At 41.6% G+C, this 23,599-nt stretch overlaps 1 protein-coding gene across 1 annotated transcript in view; it reads left to right on the top strand.

Annotated features, from left to right (window-relative positions):
• Positions 1-23,599, top strand: part of NRG1 (neuregulin 1) — a 283,515-nt gene that overhangs the window by 116,181 nt on the left and 143,735 nt on the right. The window contains exon 2 of the mRNA XM_051642338.1: positions 22,828-23,005. Within this exon, the coding sequence (XP_051498298.1) occupies positions 22,851-23,005 (155 nt within the window). The 5' untranslated portion in view covers positions 22,828-22,850. The remainder of the gene's footprint in view (positions 1-22,827; positions 23,006-23,599) is intronic.

Raw genomic sequence — 23,599 nt, 5'->3', positions numbered from 1 at the left:
CTGAGGGCAACATGTCCCATTGCAAGAACAGAATAGAAACTTCCCATGTAGAGTGTGACATGAGCTGTAGAAACTGGCCCAGAGTAGCAAGTGCCTCCTCCTTGTTTCTGCCCGCTGCTGTGCTTCTGCAGAGAACCATACCAGCTTTACATATTGTCCTGATAATCTCAAGAGAAGTCACTTTCAGCTAATCTGAAAAGCAAACCTGAAAACATGAAAGCTGCTAGTTGGGCCTGTTCTTGGAAAGGGTGGACTGAAAGCTCACTGTAAAGAGTGTATTCTCTGTGGGAGGTCTAAGGGATGAATGGAGTTTCCAGTGCCCTGAGGGTTCATTAAAAGACACTGATTTTAAAAGTGAAGGCAGTTAGGCAAAGGAAGGTCTTGCTTGGGTGTGTGGAGGATTTGTGTCACTCATAGCATTTGGAGTGATGGTTGGTATATTTTTTGAAAGATATGCTATAGTTCAACCAACAGCTATGGGATGTATGCAGAAATTACTGGGTGAGGTTTTATCTGTGTGTCAGGCTTCTAGTCTGACCTTCTGAGCAAGTTCTTGCCAGGCTTAACCAGTTATTGCCACATTCCTGGAGTCCTGGCCTAATCTTTTTTATGTTGATACATTTTGATTTAAATAGGATTTTTTTCTTAAGCATGTTGCACATGGCATGTGAGAAGGTGCTGCAGATATACAAAAGGCTAACTGCAAATGTTGGATGATAAAATTAACTGTGAGGAAAAGAAACTGTCAGTGAAGCTGAAACCACTGTAAGGTGCAGGTTTTCCTGGCTGTGTGAAGTGCCAGCAAGGTCAGAAATAGTAAAGCTATTTCAGAACAATAATCGGGGGGTGGAGGGAATGATTTTAAAATAAGGTCAGAGAGGCTGATTTAAAATAGATAACTATCCTTTTAATGGCCTGCTCATGATCTTTGGCATTGCTATGCCTTGACTATTTCTTCCATCTGTGAGTGAGAGTATCTCTTACCCCATTCTGTCCTCACTCTTACAGTGAAGACCATCTGAGTGAGGAGCCTCTTTGTTCAGGCCCATCCCATCACAAAATGGTCAGCAGTCTTCCGTGCTACAAGGTCTCTTCTTGAGGCTTATGTCAGTCCCACAAATGCCAGAACCCACTGGTCTCAGCTATGGGTGTTCTTGCTCTCATCTCCAAAGTGCTGTCTGTCCTTATCACTTCTCCAACTCACACCTTGACTGGTAGAAGCTGTTGGAAATAACCAAGCTGTCTCCAGTTCCAGGCAGGGTGCGTGAGGGGAGCTGGTTCTTTGGCTGCAGACACCAGGATGAAGGCAGAGTGTGGCGTTATGGGTATTTCATCTTTGCTGCTGTCCATGAGAAAGAGCAAGGGAGGAAGTACAATTTCTAAGAGCTGTTGAGAGAGCAGTAGCTTCATATAAGCATTTTGTTTTAAAGGTATGGAAGTAATTGCACAGCTGCTGCCTGTGCAAGAGGACATTGCTTCCTCTGGAGGGGAGATGCTGAATTGAGATTCCCAGACACTGAAGATGGAACTAAAGTCCCAGGGTGGATTTTTAAATGTTTGTCATGGTTCACTTTAGGCTTCCATGGCTTTTCCTCAAGATGACTTTGCTTGCAAGTGCCATCAAAGCTTAAGTAAGCTGCCAGCTTTTGTTATCTCTTTTTCTGTCCAGAGTCTGTATTTGAGTCTTTGGTGTCTGTTTCCTTTTTGTTTCCCAGAAGGTCAGACTCTGCTCCTGTGATGGGTTGGGCTGAGTGGTGGCTGCCACACTGAGCTTGCCCAAAGGTGCCTCCATGGCACAGGCAAGAGAAACAGCATATCCATGAGATGAAATGGCAGGAGGATGTAAGAAAATACTTCATTTTGCAAGCTTTTCAAATGCTTGCCTAAACAAAAAGTGTTCAGAAGCATTGTCTGTCACACACTGTACTGCCTCTGCATACTTATCCAAGATGCTTCTATCTGAGGATGCCAAACTATAAATTTTCATCAGACTGTTCCCAGTACCAAAGGCTGCTCAGTGCTTTGGCAGGGAGGCTGCTCATGCTCTGCCATCTCCACCATGAAATTAATTAGTCCAGAAATTGCTCTGATTTGTACTGTCATTTAGTTTGAAGCGTCACATTCCTTCCCACAGTGCCAGGAGGTTCAGACACTTTGTGCTGTCCAGGGACATCACAAGAAGGATCCTGAGGCAGCCTACCTTCCAAGCTTCCATCTATTTCTGAGCTGTGAAAAGACAAGTCTACTTGGGAGGGCCTTTACACTGTGTGCATAAGTGGCAAAGAATGGACTGTGATGCTAACTTGCTTCAGTGTAGGCAGTTTTCCCTAGATGTGTCCCAGAACTCTCTGTGCACAGGATGAGGAAAAATAGAAGTTGCTGCTAGATACTGATATTTTGAGCCAAATCCCCAGAGGATGAAAAACTTTCACCTTAGAATTGAGGGTAAAAAGGCCATGAGCACCGGAGAGACTGGATGCCAGCTGTACCAAAATAACATCAGCATTTGAGAGGAGACCTTAGCTCATAGAACAGCAGATCCAATCTGCTACCCATTTCAGGCAGTTCTGCAGTGACCATGTTTATGTATCTCCCTGTCCTGTGCAAAATTAGGCTGTGAAATAAACCTTATGTTCCAGCTTACTGACAAACAAGTGGACCTATCAGGAATGCATGAAACTCGTTTAACTTTACTGAGGTGGTTTGCAAACTCAAACTTGAACATTTGTCTAAGCACTCTCGTAAGTGAAACTAGCTGAGGCTGTATACAAGGTGAAGCTATCATGTCTGTGATTAGGTTCCTCCTCTTTCAGCCCACATGGGTACCGATGCATTTTAAACTCTGAGAAGGCCTCAGTGAGAGCCAACTGAGAATGCAGTTAATGACACTCTGAATTATTTAAACTGAGAATAACATACAGAATTCTGTTCTGCAAAAACAGTATTTTGAAGAAATCAAAATTATCACTTTTATCATGTCTGCTGGGCTAGAGATGTTAGGAAGAGAAACATAATTAAGTATCTAATGTTTGCTGACAAGGTAAATGGTTAACTCAGCTGATCCATGAAGTCAAGTGCTGCTTGTACATTTTGAGGTGTTTTGCCATCTTTTATATCTTACTCTCTTTACATCAGCAAAGTGATACCTGTTTCTCATTCTACTCTCATCTACTTAGTTTTTGCAAAGAGAAGACAAACACTTTTTTTTTTCTGGAGTCGTGCTAGAGCAGTATTAGTGCAAACATATATGCAGAATTCTGCATGCACATACACTCTAGTCTCAACTGCAGCAAGAGAGGAGTTAATTTTGAAGTGTTTGAGACCTCCTAGAGTTATATTACATCAGAGAATTTCTCCACTGGGGAAGTGTCAAGAAAAGAAAAGGCTTATTTTCTAAGCCATTTTTAACTCATGGTTCCATAAAAATGCTGGAGCTCCTGGAGAGACCCCCTTGGGGAGTGGTCCTGTGAAATGTGCCAACAGCTGGACAGCACAGATTTGGAAAACACTGCTGTCCTTAAAGAACAGAACTGAAAGCCAGTGTGAGAAAGCACTGCATTTTCCCAAATAACCCATTTAATTCTGTATTAGTGTTTTAGAGAGGAACAAATGTATGTTCTTTTGATAGTGTTGGGAAGCAAGCTCTTCATGCAAAAGCAGAAATCTCCATACCATGGCTTACAGCAGGGCACTGTTGAAATGTCCAGAATAGCGAGTTCCCTTTGTTTTTGTTTTTTTTTTTTTTTTTTTTTTTTTTTTTTTTTTTTTTTTTTAAACTGCAGTTGGTTAACAAATGCCTCAACAAATTAAAGAAATACCAAATGTCCTCAGGATTGCCTGGTTTCATGGCATGTTTCATGACATTTCTTGCTATCAGTTTCATGGCAAATACTCAGTCTATTTCATATCAGTCCCAAAGAACCCAGGCACAAATAAGAGCTATGAATTGCTTCAAAGTTGAGGGATGAGCAACAGCTTGGGGTATTTAGAACTGGAGTTTGTTTATGAGGTTGTTTCCATTCACAAAACCATGGTGACTGCTGGCTTTATAACTAGGGAATAGGTAAGCTAAAAAACATAAGACAGGTTTACTCTCAGCAGTATTTGCACATCCTTCTCCTGACCATCAGCAGGGTACCTGTGAGTCCAGTAACTGGCTGAGGAGTGCCATCTGTGCTGCAGTGGAAATACCCACCTCACCAGAGCCAGGTCCCTCCCTGGAGCCAGCCAAGGTTCCCCACCACCTCCAAGCCCCACCAGAGGAGTGAGAGAAAGTTTGTGCATCTGCGTCACACCACAAAGGCTTCTGAGTGTCACACCTGACCCCGTGATACCTCGTTCCTCCAAAGCTTGCTGACCTGGAGGACTTTGCCATGGCCAAAGGCATCACAGACAATGATTTATGGTTCCTTTTTAATTTTGTCTCTCTTCCCTGTCACCCACCATTAGCTGCAATTAGACTTAGGATACTGGGCTAGACTAGCATTTTGTCTGCATGGGATTGTCATGTTTATGGGTGCTGAAACATGCTTGAGGACAGAGTGAAGGATGGGCATGTGGGCCTATGTGACAAGGGAAAAAATTGGGTGTGGAGGATTTTTCAAGCAGGAGTGTAGGATATGCACTTGACTAGGAATGAATGCATCAGCATCTCAGGGAGTTGTTCCTTAAACAGCTGCCCATTTGTTATGTTCTCAGTGCTCTGCTGCTGTCCTGGTGCCTGCTACATCTCTTTTCCCAGCACCACCATCCACATTTCTAACAAACACTCTTGCCTGGAGCATGCTGTATATAACGTTTCTAGGGAGGAATGTGGGGGTGGAAAGACCACATGAGGTCATAAAGTTTTTGTGGAGTTGCAATGTGATCCAAAAAGTGAATTACCAGGTGCTTCTTCAGAGGGGAAGTTATATTTAAATACCTCATTTAGTAAGGCCTTTTACTCCAGAAGATAATCAATTCCATTTATTCTCTAAATGTGCATTTGTTTTACTGTAGCATAATTCCAGGATGATGTTTAAATTGATCAGTAGATTGAACTTAACAAATTATAAGATTCTTTTAAAAAACAAAGGCTATGCTACATATAATTTTTCCTAACACAGAAGATTTTACCAGGCTACTGAGCAATACAACTTTTAAAAGGCAGATGTTTAAATAAACATGTCAGATGCTTATTTTCAGAAATTTGCCTTTACTTTGTAGGGAAGTGAGAGAGTAGAGGTGCTGGCCCAATACTGTGATCAGCACTTTAACTCTTGTGTTCCAGGGCCAGGGTGGATATAGCATCGATCAATAAGCTTTAATCAAGGAGGGGGGGCAGAGGAGCTTTGGTAGCACTCTGCAAATGGATGTATGATTGCTAGAAAGGTTGCTGCCTCTTGGGAAAGCTTCTTGTAGCAGAGGGTTCGTAGGAAAGGCATTACACTCTTGTGAGCTGTAAGCACGGGTGCAGCTGGTCGTGACTTGGCTGGGAGACTGCTGGGTCTGCTGGTGGACAGAGCTGATGGAAACATGGGTTGTATTTTCTTTCTGCTGTGTTTCTTAACAGCACAGTCGAGTGCTGGTCTCCTACCCACTTGTTCAGGCGTCCAGCAGGGAGGATCAGCTGGAGGCAGCAACAGTGCTCCTTATGCACACTTGGAAGGCAAGAGCCTGTGGTAAATGGCCGGTTTATGCAGGGACACCTGGAAAGCTCATCCAAAGGAGCTTTTAAAGTGCGTACATTAAGCCATATTGGATCACTACTAGCATTTAGTTTTATTTTTACCTAGCTCTAAACCAGCCAGAATTAACAACGCTTCATTTCTGAAGGTGTGTCCCCACCATGGTGTAACTGAAGTAGCATGGATTCTTACTTTGAGTTCGTTCAGAAAAAGTTTTGCAGTCTACCCTTGTTTCAACAGCCCTAAAATCCTTCCCCCGTGCTGGTTAGCCTGGGCTTACTCTCTAGCCCCAGCTGAGTCTCCAGGGGAAACAAGAGAGCCCCAGCCCCACAGTTCTGCTGTGGTGTTAAACGAGGTGTTACACAGAGGCAGGGAGAAGTCAGCTTGGGACCATGTTCAGGAGGTGTGATGGAAAAGCTGGGGGTGGGCATAGGACTGGGATTTGTGGGGCTGAACATCAAGCAGTGAGAAATGAGTGAGTGAAGAGACGTCGTTGGTGGAGAGCAAGAATGGGAGGGAGGAGATGGAAGCAGAGAGCTTGGGAAGCAAGATGTGACTGGGATATGAGGGTGCAGGAGGAGTGGGGGAGAGGGACAGGGCCACTTTTGACTCAGTGGGAGCCTGGAGTTTAGGAAAGAGGCAAAACTGAGGTGTGACAAACCTGCAGCAAGGGTGTGATGAGTGGGAGAGAGAAGGAAGGTGACCTTGTGAGGGGAGGCAAAAGGCTGCTGATGCAGATGGCTTTGTGCAGCCCTAGTTCCCCCAGGGTCAGCAGGCAAAGTGACTTCACTGGCCATCCTCATGATCTTTTCCCCGCCTGCACAGCCACGCTGTTTCCAGGCAGTGACCATGGCAACCCAAGTTTTTGACTGGCTGCTCTAGGATGGTAGCCATAATGAGTATTGACGGAGGGGAGGGGAGGGGAAGGGGAGCAGCTGTGGAGCAGGGGAAGTTGCCTGAGTACAGTAATCGTGTTTGGCAGGTCAAGGGTGAACTGTGGCCTGCGGGAGTTGTACAATGCCCAGGGCTAGCAAAGTGATGTTATAATAAACCCCAGATGTTTCCGCTATTTACAATGTATACGTTATGTTTAAACCTGAAAATGCATCCTAGGATCTGGTGGGTAGGGAAACAGTTATTAGCTGCTTGGAAATGACTTGCTGGTAATGTATCTGTTCCCCCTTGATATTTGCTGTTGCCTGTTTAAAATATAAATCTTCTAAGCAGAGACCCTCACGAGCAGCTTCTTTGCCAAACCAGTGGTTCCGTTCAGCTTCATGAGAAACAGCACCATCCCCCCTGATAGTTTTTTGGGAGGGTGCAGCCTGGGCACAGCAGCCCTGGGGGTCGTGCTAGCAGCCTGCATGCGTTGGTGTGGGAGAGGCACTGCTGCCAGGCACAGGTGTGCAGAAAGCACCGTTTAATTTTCCCAGACTAATTGTTTTAGAGCTTGGAGTCAGAACCTTTGCGGTATGTCATGGGCCACAGAAGAACCACAGCAACTTTAAATAAGCATTTAAGGGGGGGAGGGGTGTAGTTGATTAGGCTTTTATGTCAAAACAATGGCTTGTCTACAAAAGTAAATTAGTCAGCTAAACTGTGAATTTACAGCCCAATGGTTGCTCTGCACAAACCCTCCAGGTGATCACTCCTACAGCTGGTCCAGGCAAGGCAGTCAAAATATTAACATTTAAAGTGAATTAGTTCAACTGTGGGAAGCCCTGGAGCAGAGGTTCCTGTCAGAGATGAACCAATCTGAACAATTTGGAGTTGAATCTGCTTTTGGAGCGAATTAAACCAGAGCCACTCAAATTCAGAAAGGATGTATTTGCTTTATTGGATTTAACTCAGGACAAATACACACCTTCAGTGAATCCTACTTAACTTCTCATGCCTGCCCTGGCTCCCCATGTATCAGTCTGCACTGCACCACACTCATCCATTGGGTGGGCACTTGGGATGTACAGAGTGTCAGGGACTGGAACAGGAGTGCTTTAAGCTAGGCTGTGTGAAGACATTGCTGAAGGACAAGTAACTGCGAGGAAAACGGCCAAAAATGGAGTCCTCACTTGGATGCACCAGTTTAATTTACTCATGCAAAGAACCCTGTAGCCCAGGATACCTGGAGCATGTGGGAGAGCTGAGTAGTCACATTACACAGCACTTTTCATGTCTTGATACGGCTTTTGGATCTGCATGGAAGTGAATCTTGGGAGTTGGGGAGAAAACTATGCAGATTTTGACAGTTTCTGTTGAGTTTTTCTTCCTTGTTCTCTCTGTCTAGCCCAAACACTCCCTGTGCAGCTATCCCATCACAAGTTTACGGTGGCATCTGTTAAGACCGATGTCTTTTCTTTCTGAGCTTTATTGTCCTCCCACATCCCGTGTGCCTGCCTTAGGGTGATTTTCTTGAATTTTGGCTGTGATGGACAGTTCCCTGGCTAGCTATCCAGTTTTACAGTATTTCACATCACGCCTCATAAGAAGGGATTCTTACAGAATACAAGTATTCTGCTAGGCAGACTGCCTGTGTGATGTTGATGGCTTGCTGTACCTCCCTCTGATTTTCTTGGACTCACCATCATGAGTGAAGAACTGTTCATTCTAGTGGTTTCTAACATGATACTCCAGTTTATAATGCAGTAAGCCACTCCAGTCATTATTAATTAAATGCCTGAGGTGACCGAGTGCAAAATGACCAAAGCTCTGTGAATTCACATCCCATTCCATGAACTAGCTTCCCCCCATGGAAAGCACAAGGTGTAGAAATGTCAACTGTCTGATACTTTTTTTGAATACTAGACTCATCTGCCTTGCTGATGGAGAAAAGCGGGTTTTTTAATGTTTTTCATTAATCTCTATGTGATGACCAATTTTTGCAAAGTGAAGTTGATGAATAAAAGTTAAAACAGCAATAACCTGCAACTTTCTCCCCCAGTCTGTGCCTAAAACTTAGGTACCTCTCCTTTCTTGAGGACATGATGACCATACTCAAATGTGACTTCTTTCATTAGTGATGGTGAATTCAAAACATGTTTTAACAATTTTTCTGCTTCTCTGCTGTCCTCTCCAATGTATTTAGCAAATTCAGCTAACAGAAATCTTGTCAAAATTATCTTTCTCTTATATTGTAATCTCTATCACTCTGTAGATTAATCAGTCAGATAACAAATACATCAGATTATACATTATTTTCCAGCATTAAAAAACCCACAACAAACCAAAACAAAAACCAGAGTGGTTATGTTTATGTTCAGTTACACAATTGTCCACATAAATAGAGGACAGAGATGGCATATCTTCAGAGCTTGGAAAAATGAGTTATCAAATTGAGAATAAGGGCTGTGCTTAATAACAAAAAAGAGTGTCAAAACAGTTAGCAACCAATAAGGATTTTTTTAAATTATTTTTTTAGGAAAGAATGGGATACAGAAAGAAAAAAAAAAAAGGGATTAAAACTTGCTGTTTAGATCAGTTCTTCCTCTGGTTATTTATATTATGTTTAAGATTGGGTAAGCAAGCCATGAAGATTAACAGCTGTCAAACCTCTCAGTACTATCAGAACAATTCCATTGAGAAATACTGAGAAACAAAATCTTCACGATTTTTTTCGTCTACTCAGAAATATTAGGATGAAGATACTGTGAGAAAGAAGGCACCTGGCCCTGTAGCATTTTGCCTTTCTTGGCATGGAAACATGGACTTCCATTATTGGATGCTGTGTTTGGTGTGTGTTCAGTCAACTGCGGACAGGTCTATAAAGGCTGCAGATGGAGGTGCCATGCACTTCCAGCAGAGATGATCACTTTGTTGTTGTTTTGCTGGATTTTGACCCTCCTTTATGTACTCTCAGCTCATGTCTGAGCTGTTAATGAGAATGGCTCTTGCGTCCTTTCACACCTCCCTGCACACACAGCGCATGCTCACTTCCTCTGCCTCCATCAGAAATGGCTTGTTTGTTCTGGAAGCTACAGGAAAATGCTATTTTTATACTGGCTTTGTACTATTGGAAATTCATTAAGCTTATGAGACAAAACACTCTGCAAAAAGAACATCACACCTGGAAATAATTACTTCCAAAGTCCAAAGTGAATTCCTCCCAGAAGTAATGATTTAAAAAGAAAAATATAGTAGGCATACAGTATAATTATACTGTTGTTTTTTATTATTAGGTTTCTCATCCATGTTGGATTTTATTACATCTCTCAAAAGATAGATGAAGATTCAGAATGAAAACAGTGAAAACAGTGTGTTTATCGCCTACAGAGCACTTTACTGTCTTGATTGTTTCCATTTCTCTTAGGAATAATGGTGTCCTGCTTGGTTGCTTCCTACATAAAATTCCCTTTGTAGCCAGAAGGGGGACTCAGGATACTAAACTTCAGCAGATGCATCAAAATCATCTTATGTTCTTTCTTCCAAACTTGTTCTCATACTGTTCCATTTCTTTTTTGGCTTTCTCCATCTTATCTTTCATAGCCTTATTTTGCATAGCTTTCATTATTATATATTTACCAATGTAGGACAAATTTTGCAGAAGGGAGTACTGAAATGCTATGACATGTCGCTGCAACCATGTTCCATTCCATCAGGAAAAGGCCAAGAGAGGGTCCTTTGTTTGCTGGATGGACTTCAGACCACTGCCAAGCTCATGGTGAAAGAGAAGAAATGGACGAGCCTAAGCAGAGATATGTGCCTTGCTTCGTGGTAGTGCAATAATCTGTGAGAGAAGAGCCAGAGGTAAAAAATGAGCAGAAAACCAGATGGTGTGGATACATCATTTTAGGAGAACAGCAGACTCATCTTTATGTTCATCACCAGGAAGTGGTGCCTGGTACTGGGCTTCTTGTGGAACAGTCTGGTCTCTGTACTCATGCCACCTTGCAGGACTGAGCCTTACAGGAAAATTTATACACCTGCCAGTTCGGCTGCTGGGGTTGCACAACAGTTTCCATTGTAAAGCCTTATTTTCCCAAACCTTTTTAAGATCAAGCTTTTATTTATTTATTTATTTATTTATTTATTTGCGTAATATGAGTTTCTTTCTCATGTCTGCTAGAAAATCTGGACAAAAGAGATGAGTGTCAACCCCCTAGGGTTCAGCACAGTTGGGGAGAAAGTTATGCATTCTGCCTGTTACATGCTGTTTTCAATGAAAGTCCAGATTGGAACTTGACATGATACCATCCTTTTAGGATAATGTGGTATTGTTTGGTTCATGAAAGACTGCTTTTTCTGGAAGACTACTAAAAGAAAGAAAAAAGTGACAACACATAAGAATTAGTCTGAACACTACGTAGACGAGATGCTTTCTAAAGGGAGATTTAGTTACGGTTTGACACTTCCATCTCATTGCTTGGGAAAACATTCCTCCTGTGTCTGTCAAGGAGCAGCAGCCGCCTCTAAAAGATTTTGCAGTTATTTACTTGAGATAGATTCAGAGAGGCACAGTGGCCACATGTGATGAGGCTGCAGCCTTTATTTTAATTCTGGATCTGCAAGAAGTAGGTAAGCAATCTGCTGGGCTACTGCAGTGTGACACCACCATCAGCATGTGGGAAACTTCTTCCTTTTTCTCACTCAAACTCTTTTCTGGGGAGATGTCTTAGGGTACTCCCACATGAGATTTTCTCTCTGTTGGCACAGTAAGGGGTGTGTAGATTGCTGCCTTCTTTGAAGGCTGTCCAAATCTGAACTGAGCTTGTTTGAGGTCTAGTCGGGCACTGTGTTAAGAGACAGCTTTGCTGCAGGTTAGCTTGCAGTCATTCTATTAATGCTCTTCAGTACTTTCTCAGCAGCAGAAAAGCACATTTTATGGGGAATGCTATGTGTGTATAGTCCAGGTGATTCATAATTGTAGTCAGTCTCCTGGCTGGGAATAAAAAGCAAAGCAAGAGTTTTCTGATTCAGAAATAACAACAAACTGAAGCTTTTACTAAAAATCATGTGGAACAGATAGATCACAGAAGTTGATATGCAAAAATCTCCAGCTCAGTTGTAGCAAAATGAAGCTGTTGTTCACAACGCTATTATCCTAGAGAACGAAACAAAAAGGAAACTAGGAAAGGGTTGGGATGTTGTTCTGATTCATCATTTTGTGCAGAGTTTTATAAACACATTAATGTCTTTCTGCCCTGGGTGATGAATATGGAATTAACACATATGAGTGTTAACATACAAAGTCACTGTCATTAGAGTCAGGTTTCTTAAATCAATTAAATTGAAGCAGAGAGAGCATTGCTTCTAGAAAGACCTGTTAGGACTCATTTAATCCAGAAGTTTATTGATTCAGCTTAATTTGTAAAAAAAATTGATTTTAATATGAGTTTAATCATAAATCAACTTTAAATCAGTTTAAGTGTGTTCCTACTGAGGCTTTGCATTGGTTTAATAAAACGTATTTATGCTTCACTTAGCACTCTTCAACTTTGGATATAGATAAGGTCTGTACTTAATTTTTTCCTCTTAGAAAGACCGTAGCACATTTCTCTGTCTTCTGGGGTGAAAGTCTAACTGTATCAAATCAAGGACAAAGCATTTTATTTTCACAGGGCCTGAATTTTACCTTAGTACTGTGCTGGGTCTTCAGTTCTTATCGTATAGCAAATAAAGCCCTGGATACTTGCACACTTGACATAATCAATTTTCAGGCTGTGATTTTATCCCTAACTGTGACACATGAAAACCATTTGTAAGTTTAAAAGAAGTGGGGGAAGGGAGTTTGTCTTGATTTGCCATGTCTTTTTTTTTTTTTTTTCTACTGTCAGTCTGTTCAGAATTTATGTGGAGTTTATTCTCCAACTCCTTTTTCAGATGAGCTTTACAACAGTCTCTGTTCTGTTAATGGAGAGCCTAGATTGGTGAATAAGTTTTGATAAATTATGCACAATACTTACTACACTTTATACATTTGAGTAGCTCTAGAAGGTCTACCTGTAGCTTCTATGTAAAGAATATCACCTTCAGACAATAAAAGCCGTGATTCCTCCCTGACAACAGATACTGGTAGCCATGTCACAAGGGTTAGATACATAGAACATTAAATAATTACTGTATAATGCACGTTATAATCATCTTTATATACTCCTGGATTTTAAGGCCATTAAAGGACTTTGACAAAATGTTACATAAATACCTGGTGAAATGGGCTTGATCATTACAGACCAGGAGCTCCAGGCTGGATTTGGCAGCCTGGAGATCTATATCATGATTTTCTGTGTTTGCGTGAGGATCCCACTCTGGGGCAGCCCACTACTGAACATTCACACAAGTCTCCTGGTATGCAATTCCACCACTTACTGTTGGTCTGGAGAATATTCTTTAAAAGCTTTGTCATTTTTACTACATAATTTTTGAACTTTTGCCTGCAGTCCAGAAAGCATTGCAGAGTTGCATAAAGTGTTCCTGTCCCTCCTCCAATGATTGCTGGACCACGGCATGTTTCTGCATGCTTTACTGATCATGTGGTTAGGGATTTTTTGGAGGTTGACCTTTAAAAGGATGTCTAATCTTGTCTAATAATTTAACCAGAGCAGATGTTTCTAATTAAATCTTATTTCAAGCTGTTCCTGATTGAAATTATTTAGAAATATTATTCTTAAGATTTTTTTTTTTAATTTTTCATTTGTCTGAAGACAACCTGCACACATTTTCAAACAGGTGTGATGTAAACATTTCAATGTGGTTTCTTTTCTGTTTTGCCATAGCTGCAAAGTATATATGGGGTTCAGTATTCATTGCAAGTAAATTGTGCTGAAGAGTATACGATGAGAACCTCTCTGCACACTATGCAAGCCTAGGATGTTATTTGCCATGTTTATATTTTTGCTGAGTTGGGTTTGGGCTGGTGATTGGTGTGCAATGCCCACATGTATCAAGATCCTCAGCTCCAGAAAGGAGTCAAATGGCTTTCAGTCTCATTGGCTTAACTGTTTGCACACCTTCTGGTAAATTAAAAAAAAAAAAAAAACAAACAAAAAAAAACTAAAAAGAAAAGAAAAAGGAGGATGTTGCTAACAGGTATTTCCAAGTGATGGCCACCTCAGTCAACTGAAGGGCCAGGACTAGTTGTGCCTGTGTCACTGGGTAAAGTCACATCCTTTTGCTGTGGGAGAGGTACATTTCTGGCACTGTCAGGACAGGTGGATTTTCCCCTTAGCATACGGATGTGAAAGCAGTTATCTTCTGAACTGACTTAGGAGTGGAGGGACAGCATGTTCCTCCAGCAATGCGGCCAGCATTTTCTATCTGGTGGAGATTTCATCAGGTAGGGGCAAGGGAACTGTTCTTCCAGGTGTTACACAGCTGGGATAGAGCTGCCACATGTTCTGCTCCATCTGTGATCAGCACCAGAAGAAAATTACTAAGAGAAACATCAGAGGCAACGCTTGTCAAGTCTTGGTGGGGACAGACCCAACTTTGGGGTTGCATTGGAAAGGCTACCCTTGACTTCCACAGGTTTTCTCCAGGCATTCTTTGAGCACACAGATGGTTTTGCAGGCCTGCATCCTTCCACAGCCTGTGCTGAACACTCACATAAATCCTGGAAAAAGAGTATTGCTTGGAGGGCTGACCACAAAGGACTTGAAGGAGGGGAAGGAATGTGGCAAGTGAGGAGCCAATACCCCTAGTGTTAAGTTCGACTTGCTCATTAGCAAATCAATGTCTTGTGTGCATTAGAAAATCAATGTCTTGAAAATTTCTAAGTTCTTCACACTGCTGTCAATACTTTATGCAGCCTGAAGTGCAACAGCAAGATCTTCCTTTTGATGGTCCAGTTAATCCTGTTTTCTGAAATTAATTTCTATGTTTTGATTTTATTTTTGATCATGACAAATAAGCTATGAGACAGGTTTCAGTTCAGGTTTCCACCTTCCCACCCCAAAATTTCAACATGGATGAGTGGTTCTTTGTGGAAGGAACATTAGCAGACAAATTAACCCCTGAAACTGCCAGGTGTACTTGGGGGTTACCAGAAATTGCCTCATCTACTTTGTGAAAAGTGGTGGATTCTGTGTGAACTTTGTGAAGGTGAGAGTATTTGGAACTTTTGAGGAGGCAGTAGTTTTGGTAAATCCCATTTTGGGTCTTTCTGTGTTATTCTTTCCAGTGGATATTTCACCAAACTCAAATATCTTGGGTATCCTTGTTGGTGGAGGCAGTGACTCTCACTCCGTGAACCTGTGCCATATGAGGTGATTAGCAGTCACCTGTTGAGTAACCCTGTATCCCACAGTCAGGGAATTGCCTTCTGACCACCATTACCACAATGTTTCATCTGTTACGGCACTCCCTAGTCCCCGTGTTGTATCATTTGTTAATAAGGTGTCTATGTGGGCAGCAGGTCCTTCTGGTTTTCCTGTTTAACATGGAAAATTGCTTTAATACTTGGGAAATTGATGTGAATCCTGTGACTACATTTTCTGATGTTATTTAAATTCTACATCATGCTCTAATGTGGCAGACTGCTGCTTATATTAATGTATGCCTGAGCTCTCACTTTGAGTAGGGACAATTTGGCATGCTTAATTAGGAAGATCTCTGACCAGGCACTTAGAAGTGTGTTGGCAGTGGTGCTGGATGCGTGTTGTGATTCTTTCTCTTAAGACTTCCACAACCTCAGCAGGTTGAGGAAGATTTCAAGCAGTATGGAGGCCTGCTGTGAATGGGTCTGCACTGGGCAACTTACTGGCTGACACAAGGTACGCTTTTGTCTGTGAAGTGGAACTACTGCAGAATCAGAAAATCCTACAAAGCCAAGAAAACAGTGTAACAGAGAAGGAAGAATGAGCCTCTCTATGCCTAGGGCCAAGGGAAAGCAATCACCTATGTCCTTTGTACATGAGCATCCCAGCTTTGTTGGAACAGTGTGAAGGTAAAGAGCATGATGGAGAAATGTTGAGAGGGTGCAGAAGCAACTGAGACCAGAGAAGATGAAAACGAGTTATAAAATATAAGAGTACATAGGATCTGAAAAGTTTACAGGATTCAACACACAGAAGTCTCTGTGTTTTCTGATGATGGCAAATAAAGAAGTGTTCTAGAGAACACTAAATGTGTGAGAGAGAGGAGGACACAGCTGCAGGACTTCTGAGACCTCATATAGAAAGGCTAAAGCTCTAAGGAAGCAATAAAAAAAGAAAGTCCATTCTACCAAAAGGAGAAAAAAAAGGAACTCACCCAAGAACTGGATTTTCGTTAGTAATCCAGAGGAATTACTTGTGAAATTATCAAAAGGAGATTGTTTTTGGCTTGTGCATCTTCTCTTCCTTGCCTTTTTTTTTTCTCAATTTGTTTTTTTATTTTTCCCAGCATGATGTGAGAGTGCACCAACATGGTTACACATGTACCACAGCAGAGATCCAAAGTTTAAGTTTTGTGTGCCTCTCAGCCCAGTCATCTGGTGAACCTTCCAAGTCTGGCCATAGGTGTAGTCTGAGACCCAGCCAAGGTAATAGTGAACATACAGCCTTTGCTTTTAGGTGGTACAAGTCTCAGCTGCACCAGTCTCTGACCCCTGACTTACTGCATCCCTTTATTCCAGCAAAGATAGAGGGAGATTAGTGAAGAAAATATGCTAGAGAGCAAAGGAGAAATGCAGCAAGTTTTCTTCCTCCCTTCATCTGATTTCAAGGCACACAATTTGAGACTAACTTTTTTAATGTGCTGTCTTGAAATTCAGCTCCTAAATCAAAGGTAGCTTAATGTAAAGAAAAAAATCACTGAGTACTTCCAAGTCTTCTTGAAGTCCATGGGACTTATGCCTGCATAGCAATTCTTTGCATTTGGATTGCTTTAATTTTAATGCTCAAATAAAGATTCTGGAGTCTACCTTTATGCACTTAAGTATGTAAAATATGAACCTGCAGATTTTTTATTGACTTTATGAATACCTGTCCCTGAATCATTTATTGTATATCAAGAATATTTATTTTATGCTGTACCCACACTTTTGGTCTGTGTGATGTGGTTTTGGTATTGACAGTGTCTAACAGAATCACCAGAGTTTATCAGGGATGCAGCCAGTTGGAGTCAGCGGAAGCACTGGGAACCAGAGGAGGGAGTATTTAATGCAATCAGGCTGTGTGTTCCTGCAGGCACAATCTTCAGTAAATAAATTAAGTGTTGACCTTTAAATTGTAATCTTTAGGTTAGGCACTTGCTCACACCCACCTTCTCCTACTAAACCTATATATTTGCTCTCTTTTAATACAGTTCCCTGTCTCTGAGGAGGGCTAAGCTTAGAAACTGATACCTTGAGTGACTGCAGGAGGCTGCATAGTTTGGCATTATCTCGTTACATTGAATAAATGGGCACTCTCAGGCTTTCTCTCTTGGACGTGATCCTTCTAGACGTGCAGATTTGCCACTGACATCCTTTTTCTGATTCCAGTGGAGATGCTTTGTACTTGTAGAGTGGAGGCAAGAGTAGTGAGACTTTATCTGTTTGCAGAGTACTTCTTCCATGTGTCTATTTTCAGCATTGTGTTGAAAATCCTGTCTTCTTAAGGTTATGATATGAAGTTGGCCCATGGTACTCCCATTGGAAGGATTTCCTGGGCTTCTGAAAGGAAGAATGAAAAGAAGATTAGTTCAAGCTCAGAGAATAGCTTCATGGCAAGGGGTAAATATCCATGAACATTGGCATGACAAATCATATACCTGAAAGCATGTCACCCCAAATAAATAATTACTTTAGGTAGGTATCTATGAGTTTGTTTGGTGTGCCATTACTGTGAAAGGACCAAGTGAGACTTCAGGTGCTGTGGTATCTAAACTTGTCAGGCTAACTGAGTTTAGACTCAAGTGCTCCGCAGCATGAAATGAGCAGTTCCTGGTCCGCGTAATCAGAGTTGCAGTTGGCTTTGTGATTAGCTTTTGGGAGTGGTTACTTTGATTTATGGTGGCATTTGCTGGTTGCTCGTTGGCCCAGTGTAAAACAACATGGCTGTAGTGCTGTATCCCTCCCTAAATCTCAGTTTCTTGGCTCCTGACCATGTTTTTAGCCATTCATGTGGCATTTGCCCTTCTTTTGGCCTTTATAACATCTGAAATTTCTGCAAAAAAATTCCTTTTAACATCACTAGGAAGAATGGGGTTCTGTGCATCTTAGATTTATGTGTAGTGCTCAAGACAAATGTCAGGTTTGCATTTTTCCTTTTGTTCTTCTACATAGCTGTAAATATTCAAATCATACCAAGACCCAGAAGCTGAAATATGTCTGGCAGTATTTTCAAAAGAGTTCACAACTGAGAAATTCCTATTTAAGTAGGTGAATGATTTGTTTGGTTTTCCAGTCAGTCAGCTCGTGTTCAGTTACTCTAGTATTTTAAGAGCTGGTTGTGTAGGTTTCTCTTGTGTCATTACTCACAGTGTTTTATCATGTAGGCAACCTGCACAGAGACTCTGCGTGCTGCAGGGAAGTAACCAGGTTTTGAAAAGTCTTCAAAATCTCAGTTTTGCGTGAGAAAATAATAGGAAGATTAAAACCAACAGAAAACAACTGAACTTTCTGGGTTGTTTTGTTGTTGTTGTTGTTGTCTAATAGGATCAGTATTTGATACATTTTAAAGTATAGCTTATATGGTTTATACCAAAGGCTATACAAAATCTGGCCTGCTGGTGATAAACCTGAGCTTGATTACAATCTTATATGCAAGGGGAGAAGGCTTTTTGAAAATAATGTAATTTGTCTTGCATTACTGCCCTGCCGTGAGCATTATGCTTCAAAAAAGAAAGTCTGAGGGCAAGGCAATAGGTGTTATTCTTAAGGCTCCTATTATCACTCACCAAACTGTTGGTCACAATTTTACACTGTGAACTGTGCACATGTGCCTTACGGCAAGCATGTCTAATACATTCCTGTTCTCAGACTTTTAAAAGGCTTTGTGCCTTCCTAGGAAAAGAAAAGAAAGGGGAAAAAACCCAAATCACTGAAGGAATTTCAGCTGAAAGCATGTAGTTGTGTGATAATATTTTGCAAGTTTCTGTTTAACTTGTTCAATGTGTTGAACTCCATGCAGATTAACTGTATAATCAAACATTGAGGGTGAGGAGATTGCTGTGCTTTGCCAAATTCACCAGATTCCAGCAAGAAAAGGTTATCTCCAAGAGTACATTATCTGCAAGTCTTTTGCAAAGAGAATATAGAAATGTGTATTCCTTATCTGCATTGATATTATAAACGCCAGGAAACAGACATTTATGGAAAAATTGCTAACAAAATGACAGCTACTCAAACCATCTTAATAAACAGAAATCTAACACCTTGCTTGCTTTTACCTGTTAAACCCTTTTGACAGAGCAGAACTTCAGCTGCCACAAGTTCTTGGTAGCTTTGCGAGGGCTTGTCGCAGCATGACAGCCCTCTCCTGCTCCTGTCACCCCTGTTGCTTTTTTAGAAAGTCTATCAAACCAGGGGAGGTCCATGGGTCACAGGGAGAGGTCCTGACCGGGCAGTGTGAAAAAGTTGGGGTTAAACACGGGTCCCTTTCTGTGTGTCTAATTGACTTTTAAAATGTGAGGCCCTCCTGGGTTTTGACACAAGGAATACAGGTACAGTGGATCCCCCCACACATCTTTTGTTCAAGCAGCACCTCTTCTGGGGTGCTTCTGTGCTTAATTTCTGCAGTTTCTCTTTGGGATTTGTCTGTTTTCTTTGCTTCCTGGCCCTTGTCATTCTATGATGGATGGCACATGTAAGGGCTCTGCTGCTGCCGTACCGGAACTGCTCACAACAGCGTGGCTCAAAATGTGACCCAAAATAAATGCTGCAGGACTCCTTTCCCTCTTCAGTCATGCTGTCCTGGATGGCACTTCAACCTCCATCCATGTGTAGGAGATACAGAAAGTATTTTCCTTGCCCTTTTTTCTCAGTCCTGCCCACAGCAGTGAGCCCCACCTGGAGTGGAGTGGTGGGCAGAAGCCCAGCCAGTGCTGTGGGGCAAGGAGCCACGCTGGCAGGAGAGAGGGGGAAGGGGTAAAAAGGTGTGGGGAGAGAGGTATCAGGGGGAACTATTATTATAATGTTACTATTAACTATTAATAATATTAATAACTAGTTATTATTATGATAATTTTTGCCTCCTTTAAAAGCATTTTTACCCCTCAGACAAGGTCCTGTCTTACCAGCATCAGAGAAACTGACACAGCCTGTGATGAAAGTCAGCTCCCTCCTGCAACATTGGAAGCCGTAGCTGAGTTCAATCCAAGCACCCAGTGCTATGGTTTTATCAACACAAGTTTTCTCATATGCCTGGCAGGTCTGATTAACTTTTGCTAAACTGCAGCTGAAAGGAAGCAAACATAGTGGGGGCTGGGGCGGGGAGGGGGTGGGAGAAAAGGAAGAAACAATCTTTTTCTGTCATGTCTGTGAACAGCTTTTACTGCTTTCCCTGGAGAGCCTGCATGCTTGGACAGCAAGTTACTGTGAATTAGTGAGGGTCGCTGCCATTGATTACATCCTCTTTTATGTTTCCTGGTAACTCCTGAATTATAGCAAGAGTTGAGCATATTAGTTTAACACTTTTTCTTTTTCTTTTTCTTTTTTTTTCTTTGACAGTTCTCATGCAGGAAAAAAATCAGCAAGTGATTTTAGCAGACAATATTGAATAAAAAAAAATCAGGAACAAAATGGCACGTCCCTTTTATTCCCAGTTTACACTGCTATGTTGACAGGAAAATCAATAACCAGTTGAAGTCTTAAGCACAAAAATTTTAATCCTTGCAATTGTGGGTATTCTCTTAAGTTATGCAAGATATGAACTAGGACTATAATATGTGAAATATGGTAAAATAAGGAATGCTACCTTTTTATTTCACACCTCTGCAGATCCTTTTCTTACATAGTGACAAAATCTTAACTCTCTAATGACAGAATGAAACTATAAGCACAGATCTCTCTAGTCTGCCTGTTAATTAATGCTGGATATTTTAGCTGGAAAATTTAAATATTGGTATTTTTCAAACATTCTTTCTCTCTTTTGGGTAAATGCCTGGATATTTATGTGTGCTTATGTAAATATATGTGTATATACAAATAACCACACTCATAAAAGTATATGTATTTAAACATCTTCGCTTCAGAATGGTGCGTGGGCTTTTGTTTTCCAGAAAGCAAAAATTGATTTGGTAGCATTTTGGGAATGTGCTGGATATTCTAAAATTATCCTGGGCATGGGGTGGGTGGATAAAAAATGGAAACCAGCATATGAGAAGACATTTTGGTGTAGATTTCTTTCTGGTCATGGAATTTTGGACCTTATCTGATCTGTCCTAGTGCCACCCTGACACATGCACCTGCTCCCATGTGTAAAACCTCCAAGGATGCCCTCCCGAGAGAAGGTCTCCCTTTCAGACATTTTTCTGATGTCTAGTCTTAGACTTCCTACCAGAAACTTGTTTTCCACACCAGCAGGGATGTGTGGAAAAGTTGTCTCCTTCATCTTAATGAGAAGGTTTTTTAACTGTTGAAGGCTACTCTATCCCTACCCTGTCTTCTGCTGGTGGTCCAGCAGGCACCACCTCATTTGCTCTTCAGCTGCAGACCACATTTTCCTGTTGCTTATGCTGCTCTGGGCTCAATTTACCAGGAAAATCAGGCTTTCCCTGGTTTCCCTGGGCTTTGCTGGAATCGGGAAAGTCATCTCGTGTTGTACAGGCTATGGTGTTGTCTGCAGCAGGCAGATGCCCATTGGACATGTGTTTATCCAGGCCTTTATGCATGCCTCTCATAAGTAGAGCTGTGGTGGTGCTGCTTGTTTTTTTGTCCAACTGGAATAATAATTACGTGCAATTGACATCAACAAGTCTCCACAAACACACAAGTGACAGATATAAAAATGTAATCAAGTGTGTTCCAGGTTGCTTAAACTTTTTCTTGTACAGGAACATATTGGAGACCTTTTGGTGTCCCAGTCTGCGTATTCTGGAGAATCCTTCGGGCGTGCTGGCCATTTGTTTCCTTGGACAATATCACAGCTGGTCAAGAAACAAAATATACTGCAGCTAGATTGCATACTTGCAATCTACACCAAAGCATACTACTGGCTTCCTGGAGGTGCTGAACAGCAACAGGGCACAGCTGAGCCACAATGGACTCACAAGCTACCACCCCTCAGCTGACCAGCTATAGGTCTCCATATTAGCCCTCCCTGGTTATGTGTTGAAGGTGTTACCTTAAGCCCCAGGTGAAGTAAGGTTAAACTAGGAGTTTTATCTCAATACTGGTGCACAGTAGAGGCTGGTTTACAGCTAATCCATGGGATCAAATGAAGCATGGTGTCTCACGGAAGGACTGCATCTTCTTGTGAAGCCTGTGCTCAAAGATGGGTACTGGTTGTGAAATGATCTTTAACTTAGAAAGCCATAAATGGTTTGAGATTTACCCAGACAAGAAGCACTACTGCTACAACACAGTAGAAATGGAGATGCATCAGCTGGAGCCCTTCAGTGTATGGGAGCCTTTGGCTGAGCATTTTCAATGCTGTGTCCCCTTCTGAGTCCAAAATACCCTTAATTGATATTGATTCTCTTGATGGGCTTCCAAGTCTGTTGTCTCTTGCCTCAGGGAAAGGATATGGCCAAGCTGAGGTCTGAGGTAGGTGTATCATGTGGGTTATAATGTCTGGCTGGAGCAGAAGCCTTTCTCTCAGATTAGGGGAGCTGTCGAGCTTGTATTTATGCTTTTATCTCCCTGTCACATCAGTTGCACCTGGAGCTTTTGAATAGTCACTGATTCATAGCAGTTAAAATAATAAAGCAGCAAGAAACTGTCCCTTTCTCTTTCCCTTACCTACCAAGTCTACCTGCTGCAGTATGCTATCTTATTTGGAGGTACACATGATCAATTAAGTGTTGTTAGTGTTTCATAGTGTATTCTGAAACAGCACTTTAGTTCTCACTAAGGCTGCTTCATAGGCAACTGGTTGTAAGATCCACGTAGGATCCAAAGGATCAAACCAGGCTGTCATTAAATGTACCCTTATGCTTTAAGGATGATACAAGTAACACAAATTATCCTTATTTTTAAGGTTTTGGTGTAGAAGTGTTGCTAGTCTGGCTGGGTTTTTACTCTCTGTGGCTTGCATAGCTTGACTTAAGTTAGCACTGTTTTCCATTCTGAGGACAGCATGATCACCAGCACATTCTTTTATTTCCTTAGCGGTGCCTCCCAAATTGAAGGAAATGAAAAACCAAGAGGCTGCTGTGGGTCAGAAGCTAGTGCTAAGGTGTGAAACCACTTCAGAATATCCTGCACTCAGATTCAAGTGGTTAAAGAATGGAAAGGAAATAACAAAAAAAACCAGACCGGAGAATATCAAGATCCCAAAAAAACAAAAGTAAGTACAAAGACGTTTCTCACAAGCAGGGGTGGGACGGGTGGGGAGGGCTATTGAACGGAATACAGGTGTTGAGGCTGTTAATTGCAGTATCAGAAAGCTAAAGCTGTGAGTTACAGAGGAAGAAAATTTCAGAAAACATCCACTGGTGTCATTTTTCTTGAACGTATGGATGAAGTGGTAGTATGATATAAATATTTCATAAATAATTTTCCATTTTCATTTTCTATTTATTTTCTAATAGCTATAATTTTAACCAGTAAGCCTTGGAGACAGGCCATTTCTAAACTACTGACAAGAACAGAGATAACTTATGTTTATTGCTTAAAATCCAAGAACACTTAAAATCATCAAAGCAAAGTTGATTCAGAAATATTTTTGAGATTTGCTTTGCAAGCAGTGTAGTCCTTAAGGAGGACTGAATACTGCCTGCATTAGCTTCAAGTGCCTTACACAAGCATGCAGTAGTCCTTTACCAGAGGTATTCCTGCTTGTGCAGCACAAGGCAGAGATCTAGTAGATATTAGATGAGTAACGAGGCCTGCAAATCTCATCCTTCTGGCTGTGGGAAAGTGTCTCCTGCATGTGACTGAT

The sequence above is a fragment of the Apus apus genome, chromosome Z, assembly GCF_020740795.1.
Source record: "Apus apus isolate bApuApu2 chromosome Z, bApuApu2.pri.cur, whole genome shotgun sequence".
NCBI classification, from domain to species: domain Eukaryota; kingdom Metazoa; phylum Chordata; class Aves; order Apodiformes; family Apodidae; genus Apus; species Apus apus.
This window is presented reverse-complemented; position numbering and strand designations above follow the sequence as displayed.